The sequence below is a fragment of the Budorcas taxicolor genome, chromosome 7 (assembly GCF_023091745.1).
Source record: "Budorcas taxicolor isolate Tak-1 chromosome 7, Takin1.1, whole genome shotgun sequence".
NCBI classification, from domain to species: domain Eukaryota; kingdom Metazoa; phylum Chordata; class Mammalia; order Artiodactyla; family Bovidae; genus Budorcas; species Budorcas taxicolor.
The window spans coordinates 21,644,940-21,666,235 of NC_068916.1; the positions used below are offsets into that span (position 1 = coordinate 21,644,940).

The 21,296-nt window shown below is 41.9% G+C and overlaps 1 protein-coding gene across 1 annotated transcript in view; it reads left to right on the forward strand.

Annotated features, from left to right (window-relative positions):
* The first annotated feature begins 10,339 nt into the window (after positions 1-10,339).
* The window catches only part of KIF3A (kinesin family member 3A), a 76,955-nt gene continuing 65,998 nt past the window's right edge, over positions 10,340-21,296 (forward strand). Inside the window, exons 1-2 of the mRNA XM_052643323.1 lie at positions 10,340-10,369; positions 11,601-11,874. Coding sequence (XP_052499283.1) covers positions 10,340-10,369; positions 11,601-11,874 — 304 coding nt within the window. The remainder of the gene's footprint in view (positions 10,370-11,600; positions 11,875-21,296) is intronic.

Below are 21,296 nucleotides of genomic sequence, written 5' to 3' on the forward strand. Positions count from 1 at the left end.
GTGAGCCTTGTGGGTCACGTCACTGTGCTGCATGTGTAAGGATGTGTGCTTTGCCGTCCTATATTGTGAACAGCTGTTCCAAAGGCACAATGAGTCCAGGGTAGGCTCTGGAAGTTCCTCGTACTTACTATGGACAGAAAGTCCAGCGGTGTCCCGATGTAGAGGTCCCAGTGCAGTTTGTCCAGAATAGCCAGCTCCATCCTGAGGAGCTCATTCGGGGAATAGCCAGAGCCATAATGCTTTATGAAGTCTTTTATGCGTGGAATTAACTGTAAAAAGAAAATAAAAGAGGCCAAAGCCCTACACTATGTCATAGTAGCTTTTGTTTTCTTATTGCTGGGGACTGGGCATCCATGACCCCAGGAGAGCTGTCTCCCAGTGACCCACCACAGAAAACGCTTCTGAAAGAAAAACCAAACCAGATCTTGGCTATCTGTCAAGTCCCCAGGTAGTTGTGACAGTGCGTAGTAAACGCTGTGAGCAGCTCTCGATCCCCAACTGCACGGCAACTCCTACCCAAAGGTGCTTTGGGAGGCTGCGACTGTGCCGTCTCCCACATTGACCTGTAAGAACTCACCCAAAGCTTCCCAGCTGTGGACTCTACCCATTGCTGGTTCCAATCACTACCATGATTGTTAAGTCATAGAAGTAGGCCTTTGAGCTTCCTGGTCTGCATCAGACAGACTCACTGATAAAACTCCCAGAACCAGGTAACACCATAGCTGCAAACACATTCCTTTCAGCCTTTATTGAAGGCTATGACTTTTCCCCAGAGAAATTATAAGGCTTGTCTATGAGTAAACATTCAAGTACCAAGTGCACTGAAGACTTGGTCCTACTCTTTTAGAAAAACAAAGTATTATATAACCTCTAGAAATAGTTCTTTTAAGGGTTATTTACTTGGTTCTTAGTTGGACAAAAGCATCTTTGCAGGGCACACATTACATTCTAACAAACAGGGTTAAAATAGTTTTTATTGCAAGTTTGGAACTGGACACACCATGCCTTTTTCTGGCCCCTTGGACCTTGAGATCAGCTAAGGGGACCTTGTATAAATGGCAGTGGTTCCACAAAGAGGGAGAGGTTGGAGGGAGGGAAGTAGGAAGGGAGGTTTGGGAAGGATACTGGGAGAGGATCTTCTGAACAGAAGCCATAGTGAAATGGAGAAATTCAAGCAAGCCTGAAGCACTTACGGGGGCTTCTCTTCCACCCACTGCTCGTGGCCCTCCTGCCCCTCCCAGAAGAGGGTCCCACTCTCCCTGAAGACCAGTTTCTTTGACACAGGCAAGTCCTTAAGTCTCAAGCAGCTTTCTTAGATGTAGTTTCTGGGGGATAGCTATTAGGCCAGATGGTCTGGGAGGCCACTTTCCTCTGCTTAGTGGGAGGTGGCATCTTCCATCAACCAATGAGGCAAGATATATCTGCCAGGAGGTCAGGCTTCTGGGTTTGCTGGACCAGGACAATTCAGCTGTTCTATTTTCCCATTTGTGGGGTACCAGAATTCGCATGGCTCAGATGGGTAAAGAATCCTTCAGGGAGCCTAGGTTTGATCCCTGTGTTGGAAAGATCTCCTGGAGAAGGAAATGGCAATCCACTCCAGTATCCTTGCCTAGGAAATTCCACAGACAGAGGAGTGTGGCAGGCTATAGTCCATGGGGTCGCAAGAGTCGGACAGGACTGAGCGACTAAACCACCACCACCAGCGTCTGACAAGCCTAAGGAAGGGACAGCAGAGATCCTGGGAGGTGTGACTTTTCCAAAATGCCCATTCCCAAGACCACAGACCTTTCAGGAAACTTGAGTTTCCAATGTTACACACCCCTAAACCTCAAAAGCAGCCCTTAATCAGCTTCCAGGGATGCATACCTCCTCTTCTTCATTAACTTTTGTAGCAAGTCTCAAGGAAGTAATTGTGACACAATGGAGTAAATGCTTTTTTATCTGCCATATGGAAGAGACACATTTGAGAATATGAGTGTCAGAGACTAATCATAAAGCATCTGTGGGTTTTTTGTTGTTTTTAAGAAATCGAGTTTTTTTTAATTTTTAAAAAAGACATTGTATTTATTTGCAAGGAATTTAGCCCCATTTTTAGATGTGACCAATGAAAACCTCCTGGTTTCAGAACCACAGATGACTAGTGAATAGCTCTTTGTTAGAAGACGGACTGGAGATGGGAACTACAGCATCATCTCGGGGAACACACAGCCCCCTGCTGGCCTCAGGCTGACCACTGATGGCCACACAACACTGAGCCAGACAGGTAAGGTGGTAGGATTTTCCAATTCCAGTTCTATTCTTGGAGCCATTGACTTAATTTATAACGTTGGGTTTGAGCACCTGGGGTGGCTCCCTTGTCAGGTAGCAACAGGAAACAAAGCTCAGTTTCCACACCCACCCATCTGCCACCATCCCTCACAACTCCCCTACCTTTACTGAAACTATAAGGCGGCTGAAGATAGTGAGAGCCAGGTTAAAAGTGGTCTGAGAGAAGTCAAAGATGTTCTCAACGCTCAGGAGCCACAACACAACTTCCCTGAAGGCTTCGCAAATCTCCGCCTGCTGGAAGGAGGAGGTGGGGGAGAATAGAGAAGGTCGTTGGTCTCAGTCCATCAGTGGCTGGACCAGAGGGGTTGTAAGAAGCCCCGTCACCCTAAATAGCGGTCACGTAAAAGTGTCTCTCTTTGTCCTGTTGTTCCCCCATTCAGACCCTCTCCTTCCTGCGTCCGTATTTTGGGTCTTCAGCTGAATTCCCCGACTCAAACAAGCCCTCTTCCAAAGCCCTCTAGTGAAGCACCGTTTCAGTGAGATAAGCTGGGGAGTGAGAGGGACGCACCTGGGGAAGGTGCAGGCTCCAGGGTGCGGCTCACCTGGTCGCGGGTGCACGTGGAACCCGGGCTCGTCCCGTGCGCGCGTGAGGGAGGGGGATGACCGTGCTTCCCGGAGGGCCCCGCGTGGGTACCTGTACCTGGAGTTGGCCACCCCGCCACAGACGCGCCTCGCGGCCCTGGGCCTGCGTCAGGTAGGCGAGCAGCCGGCGCTGGTCCGGGAAGCCTCCCCAGGTTTTCTGCATGAGCCTGGGCGGGCTGGGGACTGGGGGCTGCGTAGATGGTGCGGGCGGCGGCCCCCGAGCTGCGGCGGGGTCGGGGCCTGCAGCTGGCCGAGCCCGCATTCCTCCCCGCACCGATCTGGTCCACGAAGGCGTGGGGAGCCGGAGCGCATCGCGCAGGCACGCCTCCGAGAAACTTTTCCGGATTGCCGCGGAGAGAGAGACGTTCCACGGCCGCGGGGGAAGCGGACAGCGAAGGGCCATTTCGCCTAGACTTTCGTCCGAACTCTTACCTGGACACCGGGAGGATCTAACCTCCGAGGCCGAATTCTGCGGCGCATGCTGCCCTCCGGAAGCCATGAATGCGTCAGATCCTGGGTCTGGGTCCCGGCTTAGCTTGGCGTTTTCTACCCCAGCGTCAGTGACTTGCAGCTGGGGAGGCCACGAGGCGGGGCGGGGCGGAGCGGGCTCAGCTGGCCCACCCCTCACCCCTGGCCCTGGGACTGCCCTGGCGCGCGGGGGCCCACTCCTCCCGGCCCTTTGTTCCCGAGGTGAGGGGCGCGGGCCTGGGACGCGGCGGGAGGGAGAGCGCGCAGGTGGGTGAAGGATCCTCTCTACTCTTACTCCACCCCACGCCCACCCACTGAGCCCCTCTTCCGCACCTAAAGCCCCAGGCGCAGAGTCCCCAGCCGGAGGGGGGAGGGGGGGCGGCTGGTGAGCAAGCCGCCCTGGAGGTTATCTATTGAAGGCTGCAATGTGTTAGGCGCTGGAACATAACAGTGAATAGAAGAGAGGTGGAAATTTTAGTCTAGTCAGGAAAGAGAAAAGCTTGCGTAGAATATATGAAAATCCCAGCAATTCCACTCCTAGATATATGTCCAACAGAAATGCATATGTGAACGTACATGTTCATAGAAGCACTATTTGTAATAGCCCTAAACTGGATACAACCCAAATGTCCATCAATAGTTGAATGGGATAAACAAATTGTGGTATAGTCACACGATATAGGGGATACTATACCACATTGTGGGGGAGAAGGCAATGGCACCCCACTCCAGTACTCTTGCCTGGAAAATCCCATGCGTGGAGGAGCCTGGTAGGCTGCAGTCCATGGGGTCGCTAAGAGTCGGATAGGACTGAGCGACTTGACTTTCACTTTTCACTTTCATGCATTGGAGAAGGAAATGGCAACCCACTCCAGTGTTCTTGCTTGGAGAATCCCGGGGACGGGGGAGCCTGGTGGCCTGTGGTCTATGGGATCGCACAGAGTCGGACATGACTGAAGTGACTTAGCAGCATACCACATTGTGGAGAAGGCAATGGCTCCCCACTCCAGTACTCTTGCCTGGAAAATCCCAAGGACAGGGGAGCCTGGTAGGCTGCAGTCCACAGGGTCGCTAAGAGTCGGACATGACTGAGCGACTTCACTTTGACTTTTCACTTTCATGCATTGGAGAAGGAAATGGCAACCCACTGCAGTATTCTTGCCTAGAGAATCCCAGGGACGGGGGAGCCTGGTGGGCTGCCATCTATGGGGTCGCACAGAGTTGGAGACGACTGAAGTCACGTAGCTTAGCATACCACATTGTAAGGAAGAATCTTACAAACATGATATTGAATGTTGGAAGACAGATAAAAAAGAATTCATACTGTATGATTTCATTTATAAACAGCATAAAGAATAGATCTATAATGTTAGAGTCAAGATAGTGGTTACCCTTGGGGAATATGTGTGTATGCTATAGAAAACTACAGAACATTACTGAAAAAAATTAAAGAAGATCTAAATAAATGGAGAGACATTCCATGTTTATGAGCTGGAAGATTTAAATTATTAAATAGCAATACTTCCAGAACTGTCTATAAATTCAATATAATCCCTATAAGTTTCTAGCTGTCTTTTTGATCCCTATATCATATTGTATACAAAAATTACTGAAAATAGATCATAGATCTAAACTAACAATGTATTTTAAAAATTCCTATGAACAACCAAGGAATTCAGAATGACCAAAACTACCTTGAAAAAGCAGACATATAGGCTTTGTAGTATCTAATTTCAAAACTTACTACAAGCCTATGGTAATCAAGACAATATAGTACTGGATGGACATATAGATCCATGGAATTGAATTTAGACTCTGGAAATCAACCCTCATATTTATGACCAGTTGTTATTTGCCCAGGTTGCTACAATAATTCAGTGGGGGAAACAACACTCTTTTCAGCAAATGGTGATAGGACAGATGAATATTCACATGCAGAAGAATGAAACTGGATCCCAATAACATATCATATACAAAAATAACTCAAAATAGATCATAGATCTTAACGTAAGAGCTAAAACTAGAAAACTGTTAAAAAAGAACATCTTCATGTCTTGAGTTAGGAAGTGGTTTCTTAGATTTGCACCAAATATACAAGAAAATAACAAAAGAAAAGTTTGGACTTGATCAAAATTTAAAACTTTCATGCTTCAAAGAGCAGCATCTAGTGATTCAAAAGACAACACACATAATAGGAGAAAGCACATGTATATCATATATCTGAAAAGACGTGTATTTAGAATATATAAGGAATTCTTACAACTTAATAATGAAAAGGGCAAAGAATTGATTAGACATTTCTCTGAAGAAGATATTCAGATGGTCAAAGAGTATGTGAAATCATGTCCAACATTACTAATCATCAAGGAATTACAAATAGAAACTACAAAGTGATGCTATTTTACATCAGCAGGATGGCCATAATAAGCAATTCAAGACAACAGCAGGTGGTGGCGAGGATGTAGAGAAAATTGTAAACCTCATACACTGCTGGTGGGAATGGAAATCCTCTTACATTGCTGGTGGTGCAGCCACTTTGGAAAATGACTTGATAGTTCCTCAAAATGTTAAACATTAGAGTTACTAAATGATCCATCAATTCCACTTGTAGCATATACCTGAGAGAAATGAAACATGTTCACAAAAACTTATTATCCATAGTACCAGAAAGTAGAGACAACCCAAATGTTCATCAATTGATAAATAGATAAAAATGTGGTATATTCATACAATAGAACATTATTTAGCCATAAAAAGTAAAGGATTATTGTTATGTGTTACAATAGGGATGATGCTTGAAAATATTATTCTAAGTGATAGACATCATTTCACAGAAGGTTACATATTATATAATTCCATTTATATGATAAGTCCAAAATAGGCAAATCTATAGATACAGAAAGATTAGTGGTTGCCTAGGGCTGGGATGTTGCAAGGGGAAAGGGGGAGTGATAGCTGTAAGTGTTTCTTTTGGGTGTGATGAAAATGTTTAAACTCAATTGTGGTTATGGTCACACAGCTCTGTATACAGTAAGAATCACTGAATTGTATAAATTGGTGAATCTTAATAAAGCAGATATATATTGTATCTATCATATATCAGAGAGTGATAAGTACTACGGAGAAATATAAAGTAGGGAGGGAAGATAACAAGGCTGGGACTGAAGATTGGAATTTTGTTTTCTGTTTTAGTTTTTGGCCGTACCCTGTGGCATGTGGGATCTTAGTTCCCTGCAGGGAACTGCATTGGACAGCAGAGTCCTAACCACTGGACCACTGGGAAAATATCTGAAGGTTGGCATTTTAAGTAGAGAGATCATTAGTAGGCTTCACTAAGGAGGTGATATGTGAACAAAGATATTCTGAAGGCAATGAGGGAGTCAGGCAATATTTAGCGAGGAGCTTTCTAGGCAGGGCCTGGCTTTGGATCTGGGCTTTGTCGCTGCCCATATGCATGACCTTGGACAAGTTACTTAATGGCTCTATGCCTCAGTTTTTTAAATCTGTGAAATAGTTCCTTCTATTTTCTATTAAAATGACTAATGGTACCTATTTCAAAAAGTTTTTATGTGAATTAAATTAATAATTTAAAAGGAATTAAAGCACTTAGAACAGTATGCTGACACTGTTTTATTAGCTCCTACTGCAAGCATAAAAGGCCTTGTATTCTATCATGAAACCATGCCTGCAAGGTCAGATGAGTCAAGGAGGCCAAGTGCAGCTGGTGTGAGAGGGATAGCTTGCAATGATGAGTAAGAGGGAAGATTGCAGGAACCAAGGACTATGATCTGAGCCTGTGACTTTTATGCTGGGAGATGAGAAATCACTGGCAGGTTATGAATGAAGGCAGTGTTGTTTTACTTGCTAAGCCGTGTCAGACTTTTTGCAACCCCACCCACTGTAGCCGCCAGGCCCTTCTATCCATGGAATTTCCCAGGCAAGACTACTGGAGTAGGTTGCCATTTCCTTCTCCAGGAGATCTTCCCCACCCAGGGACAGAACCTCCATCTCCTGTATGGGAAGGCAGATTCTTTACCCTTGAGCTATCAACAGTATCTGACTCATTTTAACACCAGCACTCTGCCTCTTGTGTTGAAAGTAGACTGGGATGGGCAAGGATGCACTGCAAGGAAACTAGTTCTGAGCTGTTTAGTAATGCAGGCGAGAGATGGTTGGTGCTCAAAGTGGTCAGATTCTGGTTCTACTTCTGAGACAGAGACAACTAGTTCTAGTTCTGTAGAAAGATTGGATATTAAGTATGAGAGAAAAAGACTGTGATTTAACCTGATCAATTGTCAGAATCCAGCTTACATTATTGTGATGGACTTTTAAAATTGTTTATTTTATATTTAACAGGTGTGGCATAGGTACTAGTAGGCGATAGGAAGTGGGAATCAACGGTTCAATTTTGGACATAATAAACTTGAAATTATTGCACGTCCAAGCAGAGCGGTGTTCAGGGGAGTGGTTCAGATAGGTCATTCTTTCTTTCACAAATATTTATTGAGAATCCACCTTGTGCCAGCTTCTATTCTAGGCTCTGGAGGTAACTGTGAGAATACTGACAAAGTTCCTCAGCTAATGGTGAGACAGGTCATAAGTTGGCAATCAAGCACAATAACATATGTAAAGTGGCTCTTCTGAGGAAACAGAATGTACAATTACTATTGTTGTTTATAATATTTAGAACATAGCAAGCGCTGGAAGATGGGCGGCGTTGTGCCTCTTCTTCCCCAACCGTAGTAGCCAGATATCCCACCTCCAAATTCGGTCAGATTTCCACCGGCAGCGGAATGGCAGCATTGCGCAAGCGCAGCCTCAGCCTGGCTTCCTAGGAGACGGACTCGGAAAGTTCTGGCGCAGGCGTAGTCCAAGTGGCGGAGGAAGCCTCGTGCCCGGGGATGGGGCGGGGCGAGGCGGAGTGCGCCTGCGCACAGCGAGCTCTCGCCAGAGGAGCCGCAGTCTTGGGTGCGCCAAGGCGGTGTTTCAGGAGTGTCTGATCCGCCTCTCCCGCGAAGCCGGCGTCGTTGGCCTGCACCCCGGGCGGGGACGTCCGCGGGGCACGGGAGGAAGCCGCAATGCCGGTAAGGAGAGTCACTCAGCCGCTGGGGCTCCTCCTCATCGCTGCGGCCTGGCCGGGTAGCGCGGCCGTTACCATGGAGGCGCGGAGCAGGCAGGCGGCCCGGGTGGGGCGGGGCCGGGCCGGGCGGGCCAAGCGGTGTGGGAGCCAGGCGGTTGGGCCCGGGCATGTGGGGGTCCACCCGACCCCGGGAGGGGCCCGGAGCAGCCCTTGCCACCTTGGTCGCTGCTGCACCCCGAAAGGCCTGGGGTGCTTGACATAAAGGCGCTGTGCCGGAGGATGCGCGCTCGCTCCCAGCCCTGTTCTCCGGGTAGGGCGTCTAGGAGCGGCCGCGGAGGGTTGGCTCTTGGATGCCCGGTGGGGCTCTGCGTCGCGGAGCCGGGCTCTGGAAGGCAGCAGAGCACGGGTTGTCTGCCCCTACTCCAGGCTCCTGACTCGAGCTGTCATTCCTCTCGTGGCGCCCTAGCTGACAATGCAGAATGTAATCCGTAGGTGTCTTTGTGTGTGAGGCGGGTGAGTGGTGGGTGATGGTATGCTTGTCTTGTAGGATTTCACAGATTATTATCGTGTGACTTAATAAGGGGGCGTCGTAAGTCCAGTCATGGGGAACCCTCCAACTGTGGCCGGTTATTTACGTGAGGGGGTGAGTGGTGGATGGTCGTATGTTCGTCATGTAGGATTTCATAGGTTATTATCGTTCACTTAATAAGCAGGCGTCGTAAGTCCATTATACGCTCATGGAGAACACCTGAGAAGTGGCCGATTGCGAGGCCCTGGGTAATTTATCTTTCTAGGTTCTTCTTTCCTGCATAATTAAACTTTTCCTCATGGGGGTATCAGGATGAAATAAGATAATACGCAGGAGGCTTGAAGGACAGTGCTTGACTTTTAGCATTAAATGCTTAATATTTGTTCCTCGTTGCTTTCTGTTTAATTATCAGTTTATTCAACAATTTATTACTGGGCACCAGCCACACTGTTGGCTCAGTGGTAAAGAATCCCCCTGGTAATACAGGAGAAGCTGGTTTGGTCCCTGGTTGGGGAAGTTCCCCTACAAAAGGAAACGACAGCCCACTCCAGTATTCTTGCCTGGAAAATCGCATGGACGAAGGAGTCTGGCCGGCTACAGTCCATGGGGTCACGACTTAGCTACTAAACAAAAACTACATACTAGGCACTGGAGATACAATATTGAGCAAAACCAGCCATGTTCTTGAACTTGAAGAGAAAAGCTTGCCCTGTAGGGCAGAGGTGAAAACCACACATAGTGATAGGATGCTTAACTAGGCGAAGTGGATCAGTGGCGTACAATAGATAGAAGTAGACTCTGGTGAATTGTTTAAATGTTGCCGTGTAGGAATGCTGGCTTACAAATGTCAGATATCTATTTGTTTTTCAGAGAATCTAGAGATTGTTATTTTAATGAGATTTCTAATTTTTAAATTTTAGCAACTGACTTAAAAGATTTTTAGATAATAGGAGCCAAACAAAAGACATTTGTGGGCCAAATTTAGTCCCTTGACTGAGTACCTGTTTGGAACTTCTCAGTTAGATACAGACACAGACTTTAATAAAATAAGAAGCCAAAAAAAAAAAAAAAAGTAAAATTGTAACCAGTGCAGAAGAAAGATTGTTGCTATCAGGACCTATATAAGGTCAACTCTAGTCAGGGAAGTCTTCCCAGGTGAAGGAGCTGTTGAGCTGAGCTCTGCAAAGTAATTGAAGAGGGTGGAGTATGTTTTAGGCATAAGAAACAGCACCTGGAAAGGAGTGTGGTGAGAGGAAGCATGGAGACAAGAAAAGGCCCAAAAGAAAGCCAATGTGGCTGTGACTAAGAAAGCCAAGCAGAGTAACTTGTGAAATAAAGCTGGAGAAGTGGACATGGGCCAGAACCAGATCTTACAGACCACTGTAAGGATTTTGACTTTTATCCTAAAATCTGTGGGAAACTATTGTAGATTTCTGAGTAGGGGAGTGACTTAATTAGATTTGTTGAAACTGACTGCCAGGTAGAGAACAGACCATATCGGAACCTAATTAGATGCAGCGATACAGTTGGTGGTGGTGTTTAGTTGCTAAGTCATGTCCAACTCTTTGCCACCCAATGGACTGGAGCCTCCCAGGCTCCTCTGACCTTGGGATTTCCCAGGCAGGAATACTGGAGTGGGTTGTCATTTTCTTCTCCAGGGGATCTTCCCAACCCAGGGATCGAACCTGAGACTCCTGAATTGCCAGGCAGATTGTTTATCGCTGAGCCACCAGGAAAGCCCAGCAGTACAGTTAGGAGTTTCTTATAATTCGGGACAAGATAATAACCTGGAATAAGGTGGTGAAAGTAGAGATGGAAAGAAGTGTGTTGAATTGATATCATCTATTCCTTGTGAATGACAGTGGCTCATGCTTGTTTCTCTGATGCTTAGAAGAGTATCTGAAAGAGTAGGAATTTAGTATCTGTTCAACTTAACTGTTAAACTGGATAGTAATTGGATTATATTTAATAATTGGATTGAATTTTAGTAGATGCTTAATCATAGAATTTCAGAGTTTGAAACTTTACATGTACAAATGTTCATGAGGGTAGAGGCATTAAAAAAATTTTCCAAGACATTTTTTTCTCTGCCATTAGGCTGTTTTTCTGTCTTTCACTAATATAGAAAAAGTAGACCATATGTGGATATAGTGTTTGATTAATTTCTTTTTTTTTAACTAATGGATTGTAGAAAAGAAAGTTGAAAGTCTGAGAGGGCACAGAGGACCTACTACTGGATTCTTGATTAAAGTTATTAACCACATTCACATTTGTTCTTCTATAGGCAGGAAACTCAGAGGAAGTCAGGGACTTTGTGCAGAAAGACAAGTCTCTTACACATTCTGATTTTCTGCCTGAATAACATTAACTATAAATGTAAATTAAATTACCTCTTCCCTTATTTGTATTATAAAAGAAACTATTTTTATACCTTTTTAGTAACTTTTTCTATATATCTATAAGATCTTTAATTAAATTTAACAAATAATTATGGAATGTTTAATGTGTGCAAGGCACTGAGGTGGCAAAGTAGCCTTTTCAGGTTTTAAATTTAATCTGTTGAAGGTAAAAGTAAATGTTCTTTTCGTTATTTGTAAATATTTTCTCCACCAGATCAATAAATCAGAGAAGCCGGAAAGCTGCGATAATGTGAAGGTGGTTGTTAGGTGCCGGCCCCTCAATGAGAGAGAGAAATCAATGTGCTACAAACAGGCTGTCAGTGTGGATGAGATGAGGGGAACTATCACTGTACATAAGACTGATTCTTCCAATGAACCTCCAAAGACATTTACTTTTGATACTGTTTTTGGACCAGAGAGTAAACAACTAGATGTTTATAACTTAACTGCCAGACCTATTATTGATTCTGTTCTCGAAGGCTACAATGGTGAGTAGTTTACTTCTAAACAACTTTTTATCAAGTTATTAATAATACCCAGTGAATTTACCCACTGTAATTGTATAATTGAACTGTACAGTTTGAGTTGTAGTAAATACATACTGTTGTGAAACCATCAGTTTTATCATCCCCATAAGTTCTGTGTCTGTTTGCAGTCCTACCCCCAGCAACCATGGACTTGCTTTCTGTCTAGTTTTGCCTTTCTTTAGAATTTCGTATAAATCAGATTATACACTATTTTGTCTATGTGTTTTCTTTGACCTGTTCAGTTGTGTTCAATTCTGTGCCACCTCGTGGACTGCAGCGTGCCAGGCTTCCCTGTCCTTCACTATCTCATCGAGTATGCTCAAACTCATGTCCATTGAGTTGGTGATGTCATCCAAGCATTGTGACTCAGACAGTAAAGAATCTGCCTGCAGTGCAGGAGACTGGGGTTTGATTCCTGGGTTGGGAAGATTCTTTGGAGAAGAATTCTCCAGTATTCTTACCTGGAGGATTTCATGGACTGAGGAGCCTGGTGGGCTGCAGTACATGGGTCTGAAAGAGTCAGGCATGACTGAGTGACTAACACTTTCTTTGACTTAGTGTAATATTTTTGAGGGTCATCATGTTGTGGCTTATATCAGTAGTTCCTTTTTATTGTTAAGTTTTATTCTATTATATGAAAACACCACCTTTTGTGATCTTTGGGTATTTGAATGATTCCAGTTTTTTGCTATTAAAAATGATGCTGTTAGGAACATTCTTTTGTCTTTTAAAAACATTAAGTCTTTGTGCAGGTAAATTTAAAAATTTGTCTTGGATAGGTACCTAGGAGTGAAATTGCTTGTGTCTTGTGGTTTATGTATGTTTATCTTTTGAAGAAACTGCAAAACAGATTTCTGTAGTGGTGACTGTACTTCTTTTTTCCCCAACAGCATGGTATGAGAGTTCTAATTTCTTTGCATTCTCACCAACTCTTAAACTATCATTCTTCTTAATTATAGCTATTCTAGAGGATATGTAGTGGTATCTCATTGTATTTCCCTAATGATTAACAGCATTAAACATCTGTGTCCTTATTGGTCATTTATATATCTTCTTGGTAAAATATCTCTTAACCTATTTTACCCATTTTAAAATCTGGTTGCCTGTGTTCTTATTATTCAGTCATGCTCTCTATATATTGGATTCATATATGTGACCAGATATGTGATTTGAAAATATTTCTCCCAGTCTGTGGCTTGTCTTTTCATTTTCTTAGTGATGTTTTTTGATAAGTTTTATATTTTGTTGAAGTCTCGCTATCAGTTTTTCTTTTATCACATGTTTTTTTGGTGACATAGCTCAGAAATTTTTTCCAAACCCAGGACCACAAAGATTTTCTCCTGTGTTTTTATCTAGAAGTTGTAAACATTTAGATCTTCAGTTCAGTTCAGTCGCTCAATTGTTTCCAACTCTGCAACCCCATGAATCGCAGCAAACCAGGCTTCCCTGCCCATCATCAACTCCCGGAGTTTACCCAAACTCATGTCCATTGAGTCGGCGATGCCCTCCAGCCATCTCATCCTCTGTTGTCTCCTTCTCCTCCTGCCCCCAGTCCCTCCCAGCATCAGGGTCTTTTCTAGTGAGTCAGCTGTTCGCATCAGGTGGCCAAAGTATTGGAGTTTCAGCTTTAACATCAGTCCTTCCAATGAACACCCAGGACTGATCTCCTTTAGGATGGACTGGTGGGATCTCCTTGCAGTCCAAGGGACTCTCAAGAGTCTTCTCCAACACCACAGTTCAAATGCATCAATTCTTGTACGCTCAGCTTTCTTTTTTTTTTTTCATCTTGCCTGATTGCTCTGACTTAGACTTCCATTACTATGTTGAATAAAATTAGCAAGAGTGGGCAGCCTCATTTTATTCCTGATATAGAGGAAATACTTTTTTCTTTTCACCATTGAGCATCATATATTGGCTGTGGGTTTGTCAGACAAAACTATTATGTTGAGGTTTGTCCCCTTTAATTGCACTTTATTGAGAGCTTTTATCATAAATATCTGTTGAATGTGTCAAAAGCTTTTCTGCATCTATTGAGATGGCTATATGATTTTTATTATTCAGTTTTTAATATAAATTTATTAATTTTAATTGGAGGATAATTACTTTACAATATCGTATTGGTTTTGCCATAGATCAGCATGAATCCGCCACGGGTGTACACGTGTTCCCCATCAGCTTTCTTTTATAGTCCAACTCTCACATCCATACATTACCACTGGAAAAACCATAGCCTTGACTAGAAGGACCTTTGTTGGGAAAGTAATGCCTCTGCTTTTGAATATACTGTCTAGGTTGGGCATAACTTTCCTTCCAAGGAGTAAGTGTCTTTTAATTTCATGGCTGCAGTCACCATCACTGCATTTAAGATCTTACATTTCCTAAAAATAATTGGATTTATCTTTTGGCTGTGCTGGGTCTCCGTTGCTGCACGGGCTTTTCTCTAGTTGTGGTGAGCCAGAGCTGCTCTCTAGTTGCAGTGTGCAGGCTTCTCATTGCAGTGGCATCTTACGCAGAGCACAAGGCCCAGTATACGTGGCACATGTGCTTAGTTGCTCCATAGCCTGTGAGATTCCTGGACCAGGGGTTGAACCCATGTCTCCTGCATTGGCAGGCAGATTCTTTACCACTGAGCCACTGGGAAAGCCCTCTGGCCCATTTTAATTTTTATATACGATGTGAAGTTAGGGTGAGGTTTTTTTTTTTTTTCCTTTCTCTGTCTCATTCCCTTTTTTCCCTATCTTGCTTGTGGATATCTAATTGTTCCAGCATCATTTATTGAGAAGAATGTTCTTTCTCTATTGAATTAACTTGGTAATTTTGTCAAAATTCAACTGACCACAAATAGGTGGGCTTATTTCTGGATTGTCTTCTATTCCATGTCTGTCCTGTTTTAATTACTATAGCTTTGTAAAATGTTTCGAAATTAGGTAGTGTATGTTTTCTAATTTAGCTACTCTGTCAAAGTTGTTTTTGCTTTTCTAGGTCCTTTGCATTTTTATATAAAATTTTAGGAACACATTGTCAATTTACACACACAAAACCACCTAGGATTTTGGTAGGGATTGTGTTGAATTACTATTCTGACAGTATTGAATCTTCCAATACATGAACATGATATATCTATTTATGTCTTAATTTCTCTCATCAGTATTTTGTAGTTTTTAATTGCAGATCTTGTACTACTTTTGGTAAACTTTCTTAAGTATTTTTTTGATGCTTATTGTGAACAGAATTGTTCTCATAATTTTCTTTCGGAAATTGCACGTTGTTCATGTATAGAAACGCAGTAGATTATTTTAGACTTTTTAAATTGAGATAAATTTTAAATAACATGAGTAAGAGGTAAAGTGTTAGTCATTTCAGTCATGTTTGACTCTTTGGGACCCCATGGACTGTATCCTGCCAGGTTCCTCTGTCCATGGAATTCCCGAAGAATACTGGAGAGAGTTGCTATTCCCTCCTCCAGAGGATCTTCCTGACCTAGGGATCGAACCTGGCCACCAGGGAGGCCTAACAAGTTCACTATCTTAAACATTTTACACTGCACAAATTAGGGGCTTTTAGTACCTTCATACGTGCAACCGTGTATCTGTTTCCAGAACATTTCCATCACCCCTCAAATAAACTATGTACCCATTAGCAGTTACTCCCAATTCTCTCTTTCCTACCCTGGCGATCACTTACTTTGTGTGTATGAGTTTGCCTTTTCTGGGCATTTCTAATGTGTAGAATCACATACCATTTATTCTGGTGTGTCTGGCTTCTTATTAACATGATTTTAAAATTTACTTACTTATTTATTGTTTGGCTGCGCTGGGTCTTCCTCGCTGCACTGGGTCTGTCTCTAGCTGCAGTGGCTTCTGTTGTTGCAGAGCCTAGGCTCTAGGGCATGTGTGTCTAGTTGCCCCATGGCATGTGGAATCTTCCCAGTCCAGGGATTGAGCCTGTGTCTCTGGTATTGACTGACAGGCAAATTCTTAACAGCTGGACCATCAGGGAAATCCTAGCATGATATTTTTGACGTTCATCCATGCTGTTGTATGTATCCATACTTCATTATTTTTTTATGGCCGAATGATGTTCCGTTGTCTGGATATACTATATAGTTTATTCATCAGTTGATGAACATTTGGGTTGTTTCCATTTCTTAGCTTTTATGAAGAATGTTGCTATGAACATTGTACAAGAACATTGCACAAAAACATTGTACAAGTTTTTATGTGGACATATATTTTCAGTTTTCTTAGGTACCTAGGAATATAACTGCTGAGTCAAAAGGCTAACTGCCTTCATGTTCGTGTTTGGCAGAAACCGACAAAATTCTCTAAAGCAATTATCCTTCAATTAAAAAAAACAACCCCCCCCCCCCCCAAAAAAAAAACAGTAACTGCCAGTCTGTTTTCCACAATGGCTATACCATTTTTACAGTCCCACCAGCAATATGTGAGATTTCCCATGTCCACATATCTTTGCCAAAACTTGTTATTTGTCTTTCTGATTATAGACAGTGTGGTGGGTGTGATCTCTCATGTGGGAGCTCATGTTTTTCGGCTGATTTTTATATGTTGATAATTGTATACTGCAACCTTGCTAAACTTATTATTTCTAGTAGGCTTTTTTGGGGGGCGGGGGGATAAACTCCCTAGGATTTTCTACACATGAGAGCTCATCTGAAAATGGCTTCTTTCTTTCCAGTCTTTTTGTTACCTGAATTGCCCTGACTGGAGTAGAACCTCCAGTACAGTGTAGAATAGAAATGGTAAGGGGGCACATTTTTGTATTGTTCCTAATCTTAGGGAGAAAGCATTCATACTTTTACCAATGTGATGTTCTCTGTAGATTTTTCATAGACACTTTACCAGATTGAGTGAGTTCCTGCCTGTTCTTAGGTTGCTGAGAGTTTTTTTTTCAGTAGTGTATATCAGATTTTGCCAAATGCAGTTTTTTGCACTTAAATTATTTTTAAAAGTTTTTAAATATGGTCCATTACATTGATTCATTTTTAAATGTGAAATCGGCATGCCCCTTGGTCATGGTATATTATCCTCTTGTATAATGTTAGATTTGATTAGCTAAAATGTTTAACATTTTTGCAACTGTGACCATGAGGGATGTAAGTAATGTAGTTTTCTTGTGGTGTCTTTATCTGGTTTTGGTATCAGAATAATGCTAGTTTCATAGAATGAGTTGAGAAGTATTCCCTCCTTTTTAATTATCTGGAAAAATTTGCCTAGGATTAGTATTATATCTTCTCTAAGTGTTTGGTAGGATTCACCAGTGAAGCCTACTAGGCCTGGAGTTTTTTTCATGGAAAGGTTTTTAGCTACAGATTGAATTTATTTAATGGATACAGGAATATTCAGGTTATATTTTTATTTATTTATTTATTTGGTGCTCTTTATTTTTTATTTTTTTACTTTACAATACTGTATTGGTTTTGCCATACATTGACATGAATCCACCATGGGTGTACATGAGTTCCCAATCCTGAACCTCCCTCCCACCACCCTCCCCATATCATCTCAGTGCACCAGCCCCAAGCATCCTGTATCCTGTATCGGATCTAGACTGGCGATTCGTTTCTTACATGATAGTATAATGTTTCAATGCCATTCTCCCAAATCATCCCACCCTCTCCCTCTCCCACAGAGTCCAAAAGTCTATTCTATACATCTGTGTCTCTTTTGCTGCCTCGCATACAGGGTTATCATTACCATCTTTCTAAATTCCATATATATGTGTTAGTATACTGTATTGGTGTTTTTCTGTCTGGTTTACTTCACTCTGTATGATAGGCTCCAGTTTCATCCACCTCATTAGAACTGATTCAAATGTATTCTTTTTAATGGCTGAGTAATACTCCTAATACTCCATATTGTATATGTACCACAGCTTTCTTATCCATTCGTCTGCTAATGGACATTTAGGTTGCTTCCATGTCCTGGCTATTATAAACAGTGCTGTGATGAACATTGGGGTACATGTGTCTCTTTCAGTTCTGGTTTCCTCGGTGTGTATGCCCAGCAGTGGGATTGCTGGGTCATAAGGCAGTTCTATTTCTAGTTTTCTAAGGAATCTCCACACTGTTCTCCATAGTGGCTGTACTAGTTTGCATTCCCACCAACAGTGTAAGAGGGTTCCCTTTTCTCCACACCCTCTCCAGCATTTATTGCTTGTAGACTTTTGGATCGCAGCCATTCTGACTGGTGTGAAATGGTACCTCATTGTGGTCTTGATTTGCATTTCTCTGATAATGAGTGATGTTGAGCATCTTTCATGTGTTTGTTAGCCATCTGTATGTCTTCTTTGGAGAAATGTTCTATTTAGTTCTTTGGCCCATTTTTTGATTGGGTCGTTTATTTTTCTGAAATTGAGCTGCATAAGTTGCTTGTATATTTTTGAGATTAGTTGTTTGTCAGTTGCTTCATTTGCTATTATTTTCTCCCATTCTGAAGGCTGTCTTTTCACCTTGCCTATAGTTTCCTTTGTTGTGCAGAAGCTTTTAATTTTAATTAGATCCCATTTGTTTATTTTTGCTTTTATTTCCAGAATTCTGGGAGGTGGATCATAGAGGATCCTGATGTGATTTATGTCGGAGAGTGTTTTGCCTATATTCTCCTCTAGGAGTTTTATAGTTTCTGGTCTTCCGTTTAGATCTTTAATCCATTTTGAGTTTATTTTTGTGTATGGTGTTAGAAAGTGTTCTAGTTTCATTCTTTTACAAGTGGTTGACCAGTTTTCCCAGCACCACTTGTTAAAGAGATTGTCTTTAATCCACTGTATATTCTTGCCTCCTTTGTCGAAGATAAGGTGTCCATAGGTGTGTGGATTTATCCCTGGGCTTTCTATTTTGTTCCATTGATCTATATTTCTGTCTTTGTGCAGTACCATACTGTCTTGCTGACTGTGGCTTTGTAATAGAGCCTAAAGTCAGGCAGGTTGATTCCTCCAGTTCCATTCTTTCTCAAGATTGCTTTGGCTATTTGAGGTTTTTTGTATTTCCATACAAATTGTGAAATTATTTGTTCTAGCTCTGTGAAAAATACCGCTGGTAGCTTGATAGGGATTGCATTGAATCTGTAGATTGCTATGGGTAGTATACTCATTTTCACTATATTGCTTCTTCCGATCCATGAACATGGTATATTTCTCCATCTATTAGTGTCCTCTTTGATTTCTTTCATCAGTGTTTTATAGTTTTCTATATATAGGTCTTTAGTTTCTTTAGGTAGATATATTCCTAAGTATTTTATTATTTTCGTTGCAGTGGTGAATGGAATTGTTTCCTTAATTTCTTTTTCTGCATTCTCATTATTAGTGTATAGGAATGCAAGGGATTTCTGTGTGTTGATTTTATATCCTGCAACTTTACTACATTCATTGATTAGCTCTAGTAATTTTCTGGTGGAGTCTTTAGGGTTTTCTATGTAGAGGATCATGTCATCTGCAAACAGTGAGAGTTTTACTTCTTTTCCAATTTGGATTCCTTTTATTTCTTTTTCTGCTCTGATTGCTGTGGCTAAAACTTCCAGAACTATGTTGAATAGTAGCGGTGAAAGTGGGCACCCTTGTCTTGTTCCTGACTTTGGGGGAAATGCTTTCAGTTTGTCACCATTGAGGATAATGTTTGCTGTGGGTTTGTCATATATAGCTTTTATTATGTTGAGGTATGTTCCTTCTGTTCCTGCTTTCTGGAGAGTTTTTATTGTAAATAGATGTTGAATTTTGTCAAAGGCCTTCTCTGCATCTATTGAGATAATCATATGGCTTTTATTTTTCAATTTGTTAATGTGGTGAATTACATTGATTGATTTGTGGATATTGAAGAATCCTTGCATTCCTGGGATAAAGCCCACTTGGTCATGGTGTATGATCTTTTTAATGTGTTGTTGGATTCTGATTGCTAGAACAAAGTACTGAGAGTTCCCCTATGTCCCAAAATGCACAGCCTTTCCCGCTGTCAGCATCCTGCACCACAGTGGTTACATTTGTTAAAATGGATGACCTGTATTAACATATCGCTATCCTTCAAGCCCCATAGTTTGCATTAGGGTTCACTCTAGATCGTGTTCATTCTGTGAGTTTGGACAAATATGTAATGACAGTTATTCACCACTGTAATATCATACACAGTTGTTTCACCCCTTACTCCACCTGTTCATCCCTCCCTCCCTCTTAAACCCTGGCAGTCACTAGTCTTTTTACTGTCTCCACAGTTCTGCCTTTTCCAGAGTGTCACCTAGTTGGAGTTTTATATATAGTATGTTGCCTTTTCAGGTTGATAGTAACACGCACTTAAGTTCCCTCCATGCCTTTTCATGACTTATTAACTCAACTCTCTTTTTTAATCAGCAATAATATTCCATTGCCCTGATGTAGAACAGTTTTATCTGCCTACGAAAGAAATCTTGGTTGCTTCCAAGTTTTGGCAGTTATATATAGCTGCTGTAAGTATCCATGTGCAGTTTTTTGATGAACCTTCTGTCATTTTAAGTATTAGTGATAGTTAGAAATGAGAAGACTGGGTAAAATCTCAGGCCATTTTTAGTTTTTAAAAACTAACATTTTAAAAGTTCATATGAAGGAAATGATAGCATTAGATTTATTAAGAGTGACATAAAGTGACATAAAGAGTGACAAAAAGTGTAAATTTGGATTCTCATTGCTGAGAATAAGATGAGATTCCTTGATTTTAGGAGATTTGTGGTCCTTCTTTCTCAGTTTTAATATTGTATATTAGTATCCTTTTATTTTAAAGTTTTTTAAAGTTTAATTTTTATTTTATATTGGACTATAGTTGATTTACAGTTTTGTGTTAGTTTCAGGTGTACAGCAAAGTGATTAGGTTACACGGATATCCATCTATTTTGGATTCTTTTCCTGTATAGATTATTACAAGTAATTGAGTTCCCTGTGCTGGACAGTATGTCCTTGATTATCCATTTTATATATAGTATGTGTTTTTGTTCATCCCAAACCTCCTAACTTATCCCTGCCTACCAAGTTTCCCCTTTGGTAACTGTAAGTCTGTTTGTTTTGTAAACAAGTTCATTTATATAATTTTTTTCGAGATTCCACATGTAAGTGGTATCATGTGATAGTTGTCTTTCTCTGACTTCACTTGGTGTGTTAATCTCTAGGTCCATCCATGCTGCTTCAGATGGCATTGTCTCATTCTTTTTTATGGCCAACGAGTGTTCCATTGTATGTAGGTACCACATCTTATCTGTTCTGTTGTTGATGGACATTTAGGTTGCTTCCATGCCTTGAGTATTGTAAATCATGCTCTAATGAACATTGAGGTCCCTATATCTTTTTGATTTATGGTTTTCTCTGGATAAATGCCCAGGTGTGGGATTACTGGATCATATGGTAGTTGTATT